This window comes from Cuculus canorus, chromosome 3, assembly GCF_017976375.1.
Source record: "Cuculus canorus isolate bCucCan1 chromosome 3, bCucCan1.pri, whole genome shotgun sequence".
Classification (NCBI taxonomy): domain Eukaryota; kingdom Metazoa; phylum Chordata; class Aves; order Cuculiformes; family Cuculidae; genus Cuculus; species Cuculus canorus.
In genome coordinates this window covers 93,374,692-93,389,976 of record NC_071403.1, presented here as the reverse complement: position 1 = coordinate 93,389,976, position 15,285 = coordinate 93,374,692, and the positions used below count along the sequence as shown (strand labels likewise).

General features: G+C 36.7%; 1 protein-coding gene across 1 annotated transcript in view; it reads right to left on the bottom strand.

Annotated features, from left to right (window-relative positions):
• The window catches only part of USH2A (usherin), a 386,799-nt gene that overhangs the window by 113,351 nt on the left and 258,163 nt on the right, over window positions 1-15,285 (bottom strand). Inside the window, exons 41-42 of the mRNA XM_054061157.1 lie at window positions 11,423-12,051; window positions 1,778-2,112 (exon numbers count right to left, since the gene is read on the bottom strand). Of these exons, the coding sequence (XP_053917132.1) occupies window positions 1,778-2,112; window positions 11,423-12,051 (964 nt within the window). The remainder of the gene's footprint in view (window positions 1-1,777; window positions 2,113-11,422; window positions 12,052-15,285) is intronic.

Genomic DNA, 15,285 nt, shown 5'->3' with positions numbered 1-15,285 from the left:
AGTGATTTTGCATTGCTTCAAACCAGAAATCATCTGAGAAGCTCTCTTACAAGAGAACTGAGACTTCCTATGCTCCATGGCAGCTAGGATGTACGTGCGTGGTTTCCAACCACTTTCACTATTGAGTTTGGGCAATAGTCCTTAACAGGTACAAATGAGCATAGTGCCACTGATATTAGTGATGCCTACTGCAAAAGCTGAGAGTATAACCTCAGAAATCAAATAGTAAAAGCTAATTAGACTCCAACTCTACCAAAACATTCAGATGACCATATCCCAAGAACACTTGCCACATGGGTGGTTCATCACTGTCAACAGAATCCAAAGATAGATCATTACAGTTTTATTTGGAACAGTGCTGGCATATTCTGCTCAATGCATTTCATAGACAAGTCATGAAAAACAACACAATCTTTTTGAACACTGAGTGGTGATCCTGTGTAAATCACCCCTGTTGGCATCTGCTGCTGCTACTCTGCTTGCTACAGATTTCTTGCTCCATCATGCTGTACAGAGCAGCTGCTTCAGTGGTTGTTCTTGTTGAGGCAGCATGGCACATCATGAAGGAAATGAAGTCTGCAGATGTAAGTAGTGCTGAATTACTTCAATAATCTATGATAAAATAGTCATGTTGTTAACCCCAGAATAGCAGAGATAGCTTTTCAAAAACTTCAGATTTTACTGTAGAACTATCATAAGTTCATTCAGTTGTAGTATGTCCTAATTAAGCCTGAAGAAACAGTGCAGCTACTGTGCTGTAATAACATACACAGCTGAAAAGGCATTATATGATAATTATTGAACCCGTCAGTGCACCTCAAAAAGAGCTACTAACCCGAACGTATGGCGTACAGAGATATAATTCCATGCACAATGTTTCCCAATATGTTAAAGCACTAGAAATAAAGATTTGTTTGACATTTTTTATTGTGTACGTAGAAAAATATTTGTCTTTATAAATCTTCATGCACTCAAATACATACTTTTTTAATGTCTACTTTTTTAATGTGATCACACTCACTGCCTCTCTCTGTAATCAACAGATTCAAGTCACCTATCCCATTACTCTAGATAAATCTCAGAAGAGACACCTTTCTCTAGTTCCTGTGGTGAAACCCAGCTGGCTATACTCAGCAGTTCCTTGTATTTCCATTTTTGGCTTTGCCACCAAACTTCTACCATTTTAACTTCCATTTTTCTTATGCACTCTCTCATTCACAATTTATTAATTAGTTTTGAAGCTTATTGCACTTCATCACAGTACCATGGTCGCTTTCTTTTTATGTACAATATCCCTCACAGAGCACTAAGGATATTGGACATATTAAGTATTTATGTTCAGAGATATCTCACACTTTTTTTATTTTGTTGGTGGAATGCATTGCTTGAACTGACCACCAAAATGTGGCTGATGCTACAGCCCAAACCAGCTACGGCTTCGAAAATATCCTGTGCTTACTCCTTGTGGCTCTTCAGACAGCACTTACATGAAAGACCCAGACCTTTCCCAAATGTGCTCTGCAAAGTAAATGCTACGGTATAGACACAACACTTGCTTTAAATAATCCTGACTTCTCATGAGTTCAAAACAATTCAAAGTTTATGCTGTTATCTGCTTTTAGACATACCCACTCGTGGACTCCTAAACCCTAAGGATGAACTTTAGAAGGTCAGAAACAAAGACATCACATCATAAAGTTACACTGCCCAGAATCTCCTGTGTCAGATTTAGGTAAGGAGAAGGAAACTGTCATCTCAATTGCAATTAAAAGCTTACCTCAGATGAGGACCATTAGGCCTCAGTGGCGGTTGCCAAGAAATGGTAATAAAGGACTCACTGATTGGAGTCACAGACAATGGACTAACACTCTGAGGAACTGTTGAAGGTGTAGTCACACTGGTAGGTAAACTCTCTGTGCAGCCTCCTAGAAAGCCATCACCTCCAGAACAAGCTATCACAGTGACTGAGTAGTTTGTGTAGGGTACGAGGTTTGTCACCAGATAACTTAATGATGATGAACTATTCCCAGTAATGACAATTCGTGGATCAGGCATGCGAATCTCATATTTAAGGATTTCACCATTCTGTATTAGAGGAGGTTTCCACGACACCTGAAGGAGGAGGAAAAGAAAAATTAAAATAATAGACTTCTTTCAGTGAGAATGTGGAAATACAGACACAAGATGCTACAAATGGACACAAATGTGATCTCAAGATGTGCTTCTCTTTCTTCATCAAGACAGACTGTGTATAACCTTCTGATTCTTAAAAGTGTATCACTTGTTAGAAATCTAACCTCCTTTAACTTTACTGAGGGTTGCAGTAACAGTTGTAGCAATTGGAAAATCTACTAATGCTTTGCTTCACTCAAAATTCTGTGAGAAGTTCAGATGCATTTGCAAAAATACACTATCAGTATCATTACCTGTCATTCATTTTCTTATGTCGTGTTTCCTGCTGTGCCCATCTATTAGTGGCAGAGTAAAAAGAAATCTTTATTTGTGTTTGCACAGCTTTCAGAAATGTATAATTTCCTTAGCTCCTGCGAGAAACAAGAGTTGTTGGCGCTCTCTGTATGATGAAATATGAAGATTTTCCCTTTTGTTTTTCATTGTTAAATGACATTGCGCCTGTTTTTCTTGTCTGATACTTACCAATTGTCCATTCTTAAAATTATGCTGAGAAAACTTTATCACAAAAAAGAAGAAAATCGCATAAGGAATTCATATTATATACACATAATTTTAGGCTTACTATGGCTTTACTCTTACTAAACTGAGGTTAGTTATTCTTTTTTTTTAGTATAATATTCTACATATTTATTCTTATCACCTCCAGCGAAGAATCATACTCTAATCATTGTACCACAAAGTGCAAAGATGTTCTCAATTCTCTTTTGAGCCTTTTTGCTATGGTATCATGACAAAGCAGACTTTAGACTAACACAACGAGTATTTGTAACTGTACTAAGAGTCTCAAAGTTTCATAGAGGTAGTGTAAGAGCATCTATCAGTCCTTCCTCCCTTGGCAGTCCCACTGTAGGAAACATACTAGCTTTGCTTTGCTCATCCCTAGGAGTGTTTTCCTTGCCATTGACCTACTCATCTATACTCATCTAAAATTTCTGGCTCTTTTCCTCCCACACATGGGGTAACTAAGGATTGAATACAACATTGCAAATGACACAGAAATGCAGAAAACCTAGATGAAGGTATGTGCAGAATAAAATGAACAAAAATAATATTGCAGTGTTAAAGAGCAACACTGAGATACTTCAGTACCCTCAATTGTCTGCAGCCTCTAAAGTAAGTGTCTTCAAAAAGGTACATGCACATTTACACACCACCACAGAAGCTTGATTTATAAAACGGTTTTTAAAGGACCCTTGGGGATTTCAGAATTTTATATCTTAGGTACAGAAGACCTAAGAGGCCATCAGGCTTGTAAGAAACCTGGCAGCAAAGTATTGGAGAAACCTGAAGGATTTTGATAACAGAATCTGGAATACTATTAAACAGAGAATTAGAAACAAGGTGATCTTGAGTAAAGACAGCAGAAACAAGATTATTGGTGCCTACGTAGGAAAGGCTTAGCTCTGGCTAATTATCAAATGCTGTATTTAGATTTCTGTTACTTCTGGACCCAAATCACCTTTAAACAAATAAGGAAAATACTATTGATAAAACAGTGCAAAATTTCACTGAAGGTAGGAATCGATTCTGTGCCATTCTCACAGACTCTCCTTTTGAAATAATTCATGTGATCTAGCCATAATCTTAGGAAGCAGAGAAGAATGGATGATTATCATAAACAACAGAAAATGTTGTTTTCAGGTGCAGGTAGAAAACATTCACGTCAGTACACTTCAGGTGAAATTTCCAATCCCAATGTGTTTTGTTGCTACCATACTGCACAAGTAGGACGCACTATATACGCCACAGAAATGTGCACATTTTACTTTTATTTTCAGAAATGCGTAAGTTTGTAGTTGCTGGAACGGAACACCCAATTCTTCCACCGTAAGTATGTTATTCTTTTTTGAGGTATAGCACCTATCTTGAAATTCTACCTCAGTGAAGTATGACTAAAGTTAATATATTTGAGGTTTTTTAGGATATCAATACATTAAATCCATCATTATCAGTGAAAAAAACCCCTCTTATTACTTAACGCAAGGTGGCTTCTAATAAAAGTAATACATTTTGAATGCCTGGAAAATTCCTAGTACTGCTCTCTCAGAAGAGAGCATTTTCTAAAAATGTTCACCTTGTACCAAATCTTGTTTTATTTCCTGGAAGAGAGGAGGAGTAATTTTTTAATTACATGACCCCGTTGACACCTAACTTTTACATTTAACCCCACAAAATTACTCTAATAGAACTTACACAAGATTCACCATATTTTATAACTCCTTCACATAAAGGAACAGACTAATAACGTGGAGAAGAAAACAGATGCAGTTCCAAAACCTCCAAAGTTTTATACAGCATGTGCACTAGCTGGTAAAATTTGAAAAAGATGTTGCTTCACAGCACTTTCTAGGCCTTAGAAGATAAAATACCTCATTCTGCACATAACATAGATGCTTCTTAGGGCTTTCAGTGGGAAATTTCTCTTTTTTTTTTTTTTTTTTTTTACTTCTAAGAGAAATGAAATCAGTTTTTGCTTTGGTTATTTTTTTAAAAATTAGATAAAGTGATCACCAAGGATACTCACAGTCATTGCTGTGCCACTTGACGTGCTTTGAATTATCGATGTCGCTTAGGAATAACAGGTCATGCAGTCTCTGATAAACCTCTCAAGAGGAAAGGGACTACCCGATGCATACAGTGTAAATGAAGATGATGGAGCCAGCTTGATTCACATGTGTAGCACTACTGGACCTTGTCTCCACTTTAATGTGCCAAGGTTTGAGGTAAGAGTTTGGCAATGCATGAAAGCAGGAAGGCTCACTAGACAGGCTGTGTTGGAAGTGTTAACAGTTTGTTCATTGATTTGAAACTCACCACTGAGACCATGAAAGAGGATGCCCATGAGGAAGAGAATAAAGTAACTACTGGGAGAGATTAACTGATTCAATGTAATGACTCTGGAAGCTGTCATTTAAAGATCAAAGCACCTTATTTTCTCCACCACAAAATTTAAAGGGACAAAAATTAGCCATTTCCTCCCATTAAACAGTTATAACCTTGGATTTTTTTTTTATTTTTTTTTTTCACAGCAGTTGGAAGCCTGTAATTTAATTCTGAGTTATGTGTAGAGAGGTATTGGCACATGAGTAACTATTTTACTGGTTCAAACCTGGCTTCAGGTGTGTTTGGCTTCATTTTATTCTCATTTCTCCTAGCTACTGCTTGCAACATCTACAAACAGAATGTAATGAATGCACTACTGAAAGCTTTTCACTGTTGGTCTCAAAGCACGTTATAAGTCTCAAATTGCAGGTATTATGATTCCAGTTTTACAGATGAAAAGACTAAATCCCAGACTAAGTCAGGTATGAGAAAGAAGCAGAACTGTAAACAAAGATCCGCTACCCTAATTCTGTATTCTAATCACTGAACTATAGTCCTCTGCCAACTCCTGAGCCCCCTAAAAAGGAACTGGGAGACGAATTTCCTCACGAGTTCTTATCTGTCTTAAGAGAAATCATAATGGGATTCAATCAAGAACCAGCATCACACTAGAAAATCAAATCCTGATAAAGGTCACTGATAATTATTATCATACACTTTGCACATGAATTACATCCAAGTTCAGCAAGCACTACCATAGATGAACAGCACTATTGAGTTTGCAGTAACAGATTGCTACTACAAAAACTTCTAGAAGCACTTAGCTTGAGTAGTGGGAAAACCAAAAGAGCATTTATTTATGATCCTGAAAATCTACTACAGTAATGTGTTTAAGCTATATCAAAGGCAGGGGGATAATGCTGACGAAACCCTGGTTAGTTACCCCACTGTATGATCTGTACCAAATGAGCAAGCTGTGCAAGAAATCACAGTCCTAAAATACAGAAAACCTCTAGCATGCAAGTTAAGGTTGTTCCTATGGGTGTTGGAGTACCCTAAGTCACTCAAGCAGCACTTATGTAGCAAATAAACCAAGGTCTCACTGACCTTAGCAGCATTACAAGGCAATCTTCACACAAACGATTGATTGATCCTAAACAATTTCAAAAATGCACCAGCCATACCTGCATAAAACTGAAGTGTGGTTTCACTTCAGTTCAGACTTTATTCAGAAGAATAAAGTCCAAACACTTTTTTTATGCATGGTGAAAAGCTGCTATGTGGACTTACTGCACCTTCTTTTAGCATACTAAGCTTAAGCACCAGAGTTGTTCGTATTCTCAAAATTATTCTCTTAGGCAACTGCAATCTGAAGCATTTTGAGAATGAAATAATGACAGGGTTTTTTAACCAAGACGAGAGGAAAAGTCTTCACAGCCTAATTCTCTACTACACAGTGGTCTGCGGAGGTAGAACACTGAAGGACTACCAGTCTGTTAGTCACCAGCTTCAGTGACCACGGAGTTATCACCACTGCATACAGCATTCTGCGATTAGAAACAATGCCACAGGACAGCAAACATTAAAGCATGAGACAGAAAACAACTCCAAAACATGTGCCTATAACTCATAGGAAGTGGAAAATGGATTAAGAAAATACATTAGTTTTCATGGATGTAACTACATGGTATATTGCTTTAAATGTGTCAGTGGTATCCATTCCCTACAGCTGAAATGTTTCTCCCACGTAGTCTAGTCCAAGCCTATTTACAGAGTATCAGGCATTTAGCAGTCTGCTGTCCAGCTTATGGGCTAATGAAGAAAGGAAGGCAACTATAAAAGTAGAGCTTTGTTTGTGTTTGTTCACTTGCACATGCAATTTTGTAGTCAAATTTTAGAAATAGCTACTAGAAAAGCGTATCACTTCGTAGCAATAAATGATAATCTCCTGCAAAGAAAGAGTGCAGACTGCAACCCTTGAAGAACCTGTGGACAGGAAGCTGATGACATTATTCAGTCTGTTGGGTTGTTCTGCTGTAGCTTCTTCTACACGAAGAAAAGAATGTCAGCTGAACTGTAAATTGATTCTCAACTCTGAGGGTAAAACCAAACATGAATGACAATGAAATTAAAAAGCCTACAACAATTCCTTAATCAGAGGAGTCATGAGGAAATACTGATAAAAAATAATCCATAGAAAATGAATGACAGGATATTAAATCAAAATGCAAAAGCAGAAATTACAAAGAAGAATGACAGTTTGGTGCTACAGGATCACAATGGCCCTTCATTTCTGGCAGGCAACATATATAACATATATTAAGAGAGAAGTCAATGAAATCATCATAATTTTTTATTTTTCTCATTTTCCATCTAATAAAATTGCAGAAAGCTTCTGTAACTGATGTTGTCATGAAGTAATAGCATGGCACAAGAAATACATGTCAGTAAGGTACTTCATCCAGTCAGGATGAAACCATTCTCTTACAACATAGCTAAGCACCAAAAAGAAAAAAAAAATCCTTTCCCCTTGAGAGAAACATCAGGATTAAGTCTAGCTCATGTCTTCTTCTATCTTGAGAAAGAAGCTATGCAAAAAAAATGGCAGCAAACGGCTGCAGCATCTTGTCTTATCTATGGTCAAGTTGGTGGCACTGGACAGGAATGGAGAGCAATTCACCCAAACATGCATCAGCAAGTCTCTAGTTAAGCCAATAATCAAAACTACATCTGTCTTCCCCAGGCCAAAGCCCTCAAGGGACAGCCACAGCAGTGAAAGGGAAGTCTTTCTATTGAAAGTTAAATCACCAAAGTTGAAGAATTTGCATACAACAGTTAATCTAGTTCAGTCATCCCAGGCACATAATGCTCATTCTACACAAAGAACTCCTTTAAATAATTATCCACTGTGTTAACCAGCCTCTTTCTCAAGCCACTCAACCTAGCTACATTCCCGAATGTCACATCAGTGTGAAGTGTGAGATTGAGGCAGCACTGCAATTGCAACACTCACAAGAAAAGGAAACAATTTCTTTTATACTTCTGTACATTAGGGTATAGCAAATCTTGTGTAACAGGAATAATGTTCATGGCATTGGCATATACCAAATAAATGGCTTTAGCAGTTGCTGAATACCTCCACTTCACTTTGGCATTTAATCAGCCACAAAAGCAGTTTATTGCGCAGTATACTCCGCTACCATGAACATTATCAGTTCAGCAAATATTAAAAAATATCATGCAGGTGTCACAGAAATGGGTAATTTAAAAATTATCGACAGCTTTACACTCTCTGTTGCACAAAAGAAAGCAAGCTAAATATTATGGAGAGATATTGGTCCATTCTGATTAAAATAAAATGTTAAAGGAGCATATATGCATAGGAAGTGTTTATGCCAAGAGTGACCTGCTGTGCTGATATTTTCCTCCTTGTAGAGTGAAAGCTTTGGTCTATGAAAATAACCTGTATACTCAAGTGTGTACCATCCTGGAGCACTTTGAATTCTTCACATCCTCAAATCATTTATATTGATTCTATAACTAAATAAAAGAATCGAAATATGTTTCTCTTTTTTTGTAAATTCTCTCTGTTTTCAATAGAAGTAAATATTTGTGCTCATGGTTTAGGGACTGGTAGCACTGACAGCTGAAAGCCTCTATTGATTTGCAACCCTGGTTTGGTAAAGAGTCTCTTGCTAATCTTTCTCACAGTGCCCTTCCAATACTTTCCATTCTAACCTGGGAGGACAGCTCTCTCTAGGGCAAGAGGTAATTAAAATCTCCCTCCAAAAGAGACAGCTTGTTTTCCATTCTTTGCTAAAGAGTTACTGTTGTAGACACTGAATAAGATAAGAGCATTGTACAGCACAGATTCCACAAATGTGATTTGAACACTACGTAGGTGATATATGCACTCCAAGTGTGGTAGGTTTGGTCTGCTCAGGAGAGAAAACATGCCTTTCTGGGACTCTCACGCAGCAAGCTTTGTTGGTAATTTCCTCAGTTATGAAGGGCATTGAGTTCTTCTGTATCCATAACTTTACTTAAAATTTTAATGATATAATAAATAATAATAATAAATAATAATAAAAGCTTAAAACAGAAAATCTCTTGAGTCCTGTACAAGTAAGAGAAAGTTTAATGTTTTCAAGGAGTCTTTGAATCTTAGAAATCAGAAGTGGTCTCAGTCATGGAATAGCCTCTGCACAGGAACTGTACCAAGTATTCCCAACTCTCCCATACTTATGATGACTACCAAATTAAAGAACATTAAGTAAAATAAAAAAATAGATAAATTAGAAGAATTTCTGTCCATATCAGCAAAGACAACCAATACTTTGTACACTGAGAAAGAGATTTTTTGCTGAAAAACAGGTACTCTGGGGAGAGTATATTCGGAAAGGCACATACAAAAGTCACTTTTCTCAATTAAAAGCTGCCACCTTTAATTATTTTGAGCATTTTAACTTAAATACTTATAAATAAGAAAAATGAAGAGTAAAACTGCATCGTGGAAATAAAGCCATCCAGGCTTCAGCATTTTTGACAGAAATTAGTCTGAACAGACCAAATAAATATATGTCTCCAGGTGCAAAAAACAAGCCTGACAAGCCTGAGACCACGAGAGCAGCAGTGGCAAAAAATATGACCACCACTCATACAGAAGGTCACACAACATAGACATTAAAAAGCTTTAAAGAGCTTTTAACGTATGTTAACGATTGACTGGGGAAGAAGAAAGAAAAAGAAGCATTTAAACTCTTCAGCAAGAAAGGAAAATAAATTTAAAAAGCATTGTTATATTGAAATTAAATTATTACAGAGTGAAGGCAACTGCCTGATTTCAGGTTTCAGAAAAAATAAATGATCAAGCTGATTTTCAGTATTGGTAGATGACTTAATCTTGGAGCTTAGCAAAAGACAATAAAATTACAACTGAGCACACACCTCTGATCTCCATAAAAGACATACGGTAAAGAATGACAAGACCTCTGACAACTCTCAGGCTTTTAAAATTGGGTTTGGGTGTTGACTGCACTTGGAGGAAGAAAAAAATATGGGTAAAATATAAAATTATTATGTCCTTATCACACTAACTGAAGCATTAAAGGTTGCAGTGACTTCTTCGTGCTCAGAGTTGAAGCCAATGTATAAAAGCTCATGCAATAAAATGTGGACATGTGTGAAGGCATGCCACTGAACTAGGTCTAGTCAGCATTGCTGCTCCTGGTATATCGATGAAAAGTGCTTTACTGTGAATTGTGGTTGATATTAGGATACATATACTAAGGCACAGAGGGCAGAATTCTGGAAGTAGATTGCCCAAATCTTCAATAAACAGTCTGGCAATTTATCACAATTACTAGTGTTTGATCATTATTAATTCTTTCAGTAACCATTGCAATCATAGTGAACTCATTTGGTATTAACATTGTGGTAATATACAATTCCTTAGATGTGAAAATATAATTTGAAAAACTCAAGATTTTATTTTGAAATGGTGAATAGCTTTCTTCATAACTTAAAATTATGTGTGAACAAAGCAAAAAAAAAAAAAATCAGCATTGGTTTACTGCTTAAATTCATACTCTCAAACTATTTAGACTGCATTGGTAACACTATGTTTACCTTTTCAAAAGATAACGTATACCAAAAATTATAAATCTAACAGATGAACTTCAATCTTATGCAAATGTCCTTTGTTTTGTGCTCTAGTGAGCAAGCTACTGTACCAATACTTTTGGCATTAGTACAAGACTGAATCCATGGAAGCATGTGTGTATTTACACAAAAGAGGCTTCTAAGCTACAAAAATCCCTCTTGTTTGGTTACACTAATTTCCCTTGAATGAAGTTTGTATGCAAGCCAAAACAATGGTAGTTATTCTGTCCTCTAGAGTTCATTCCCAACAGAACAATGTGAATAATTGAAAACTTCCTAGGTATTCCTGTAAGACTCTTCTTTCGTAAATCAAGAGAATCACAATGCATTTTTTCTCCTTCATTAGCTATTAAAAAACACCGAATAATTATATACAAGATTTAACTACATAAAATATCTTTTTACTTCTTAGCATTTCAATGAAGTCTTGAAATTTTGGAGAAGGTAGTAGATAATTTTCAGATCTGATTAGAGAGTTAAAACTAAGCATTCAAGTTTAATATTCAAAATACCTTAGCTGTGTAAGGAAGATGAACTCGAGTATAATGCCAGAGGCTGGTGTAATGAGGAAAAAAAAAAAATGGAAAGGAATCCAATGCTTTCCAGCCAAAGGACAGACACTAATTATCCAACTGCCCCTGCAGCAGCAAAATCTGTTGGCTCAGCCAGTAGATGTCTCTCTTAAACACACAGTTGCTAAACAGAAAACATGTTAAAGCTGTGAGGCAATGAAAATTATTCCTACCTTAACTGAGTGTGGTCCCAACACTTCTGCATCAGGTGGTTGAACGCCAGCAGGCCTTGATGGTCTAGTGGTAACTTCTGACCATGCACTGCTGTTCGTGCCTCCATGAAGTGTGCTCATCAGAATTCTGTACTCAAATTTCTGCCAAGGGCTCAGAGCAGTACTCTGGTCAATGTAGCTCATGGACTGACTGAGAGGGAGAGTCACCACAGTTGATATTTGTTCTGTTCCTTTCACCCTCCTTTCTATCGTAAGGTTTTCCACCAAACCATTTGGGTGAGCAGGTAGTTGCCAGGATATGACCACAGAAGTTGGAGTGTCAGAATAGAGCTCTGGAGGAGGAATATCCACAGGTGCATCTGGAAGAGTCTGTATTGCTGGGGTCTGGGGTGAAAGAGAGCATCCTTTCGAAGTGCATGCTTCTATCTGAAACACATAGACCGTGTAAGGATGCAAGTCTTGTACAGTGCAGTTAGATATTTTTCCTAGCACTGTAGCATGCAGTTGGCCATTTTGGTAAATATTATAATGAGTTATAATGCCATTTTTCTTTAAAGGATGCTGCCAGGTGATGCTCACAGTCCTTGCTGTAACATTCAATAGAAGGGGTGGATCTAAAGGTCCAGGTTCTGAAACAGGAAAGAAAGTAAAAAAAAAAAAAAAGAAAGGAAAATTACTAACAGCCTGTGATTTGTAAAAATCAGCATTAGCAAGCAGTACCCATCAAATAAGTCTCAAAATGACAAAAGAAGTTCAAATCTGCCAAACATTGTATTTCTGCAGAAACTGTAGGCCCAGCTATCCAAGGGATGAATATGGCTCTCTTCTTAAAGACCAGCCACTTTGTAAGCACATCTTCCTCTTCTCAACCTTCGTTCCTCCTTCTCTGCATCATTTTTCCTCTTGGGTCTCAAAAATGTCTTACCAATTCTGTTAGCATGTGAATAAAGCTAAGAATGAATGCAGAAGTGCAGCTCTAGCTTTTGCTGATGCTTTTCTAGAGCGCTAGGTACTAATTGCAACCAAAGGCACAGGCATAACAAAGCTTCATATTTTACACCTCAGTAAGCCTAAATAATGCATCTCTCATTATATATTCAATAGTTTACTTCATTCTGTTTATAATTCTAATCCATTTTTTGCAATTTATCTACTCTCTGTTAATATTATAGGTGATTTTTTACTGCGACTGTGACAGAAGTTGCCGATTTAGCTCTTTCACCTACTGATAAATAAACAATGCACAGATCTGACCTTTAGGTTAACAGGTTTTATGCTTGCTCCACTCAGCACTCTAACTGATTCAATTATCATAAAGGTTCAGGAGCTTCCATGAATACTGAAAAAGACCGACCATATGCCTGCATAGGTGTTGTGGAACAGCAAATACTCTGCAGCCCTCCAGAGAAATTCCTTAATTGTAAATAATTTCACCATGCAACACAATCAAGTCACCTTGAATGCAAAACCCTCAGCCTGTGGAAGCAAAGTGTTATTTAAGCTTTACTGGGCTGCGTTAAATTCTGCAATTTGAAGGGCTGTTAAGTTTTTCAATTGAAATTTCATTTAAAATGCAGGTGCTTTTTATTATATTGAGGCTTTACTGCTCTCTAGGTACAAGCAAGAACATGGTGCAATAACACAAATCTGGCTCAATCACTGATCAGTAACAGCTGTAATTCCAGAACATTTAGCATTCTTATAAACCACGTCCTGAAATCTATAAATTGCTACAGCAGATCAAGAAAATGCTATCTTCCCCCCCTCCCCGTTCTGCCCATAGCAATTTTGACATTTATGAGATTTTTCTGTGAACATTACATTTTACTGAAATCTTTAAAAAAAAGATATACTTGGATTTAGTAATTGTTTAAAATAGCTTTTGGTCTGGGGATTTTAGGAGGTAAGTTTCAAATGTTAAGGGTAGAAAATTTAAAATTCATTAGTGATTGTGGGTGTGCTAAGACTCCAGGACACATGACATAGCATATGCTGAATTCCACAATAGTTAACACCACCATCATTTAATTCCTAGTGAAGCAGTACATTGTCCAAATCACAAGGAACAGTATCTCTGTAGGAACAATAATTTACTTCACTAGAATTTAAATAATTTCTGATCATTGTTAAGTGAAAAGAGAAAGAGAGGAGAAAACAAATAAATCCAGCACAAGTGCTCCTTTCCTAGTTTAGAATAACAGCTGAAGCCGTCATAAATCTAGATTCTTTTCTTACATACAAAGAGGTAAATCAGGATTATTTCCCTGATGTCTGTGGAAACAGTGATGTAAAATTGGGACAGTAAGCTTTTATTTTTCTTGGTTTTTCTTTCTTTTTTTTTTTAAATGTGAAAAGGTAACAGTGTTGGGTTTTTTTATTATTGTATGATGTATCACAAAGCAACTCCATAAAACTCATCCATATCACAATCCCTGTTCTACTCATAGTGATAATAAGGACGGAGTTCTATATTTAATGCTTGTGCACTCTAGGATTAATTTAGATCTCTGAATTTACAAGTATAAAAGATGATCTGTTGTGAAGAGCAATCCAATTCTATTTGCATGTAGTCTTGGGTAAAATCAATTAGGTCATAAGCTGGAACAAAATTTGGTCCATTATTTAGACTTGACTGAAAGATGGAGAGTTGGACATGTAAACCTGAAGTAGATGTATATTCTGTAAAGTGAAAATTTTGCTGGGGTGAGGGGGAAAGAGGAAAATTTGCTTTGGAATAGAATATCATGAAAATAAATTACTGAAAATCCTAGTTTAATGGGAGGAGGGGGATGAAAGATATAATATTTACCACTGAGCAAGAAACTAGCATTTTATTTAATTATACTTCATAAATAAGCTATCACACTGTGAATTTCTGCAGGAGGAAATATGAAACAAAAAAATAAAACCCACAGCAATCAAGCAGTTTGTATCGAGGGAGCAGATAAACCTTTTTATTCCTACTGAATAAGTTGCTGGCATTACAGGTGAAACATTCATAGTAATTAGTTGAAACTGTGCTTCAGCTCCTCCCCACCTCCCAAATTTAGACAGCCCTTAAGGACAACTGTAATGTATGGGAGGATCTGTCAAATTTAAAGTTTGTGTCCCCCTAGTCCCTCCCCTCAAAAAAAGCGTAGTTTGGTAGCTAGCACACCCACCCACACATTCCCTACTGCCCTTTTAAAAGAGAGACTTTTAAGACTCTCTGAGTTCAAACAAGACGTTTGAGAGATCCTTAATTGGCCCCACTGGATGGGAAAGCATTAAATCCTGGTCCCCAACACTCATTCGGTGGAGCTTCTTTTTAAATGGCAAGCAGAATCATCTAATTCTATATACAAATCAACTAGCATGATACTGCTTGCTTGAAAGGGTCACCACAATTATGTAAAACATGAGTATTGACTATAATTGGGATAGTTTGCTAATACAATAAAAAGCTCTGAACATGAGAAAAGTTATGCTCACAGCAGTAGCTATCACTTTCTAAAGTAAGAATTCATGGATGAAATGACATGAAAAAGATGGTTATAAAATTTTAATGGAATGATAAAAGGCAAAAGTCAGCCTCTCAGCTGAATTCTTAAAATCCCTATATATCACAATCAGCTCCTTAACTGTAAAATCAATGTGGAGTATAACATGTTGTCAATGTGGTTGTCACTGGAGGGAAGACTGCAAAGTATGACAGCTACACAGCTCAGCCTGACAAAGATGAAAATAAAATCATAAAGCTTTTTACATGGATGTAATTGTTTATAGAAGTAACTACTGAACATGGGAAGAGTGGGCATCTTTTTCCTTAAGAATCTTAGTTCATATTTCAAACCATTTCATTACAGTAGTAATACTAGAAGGTA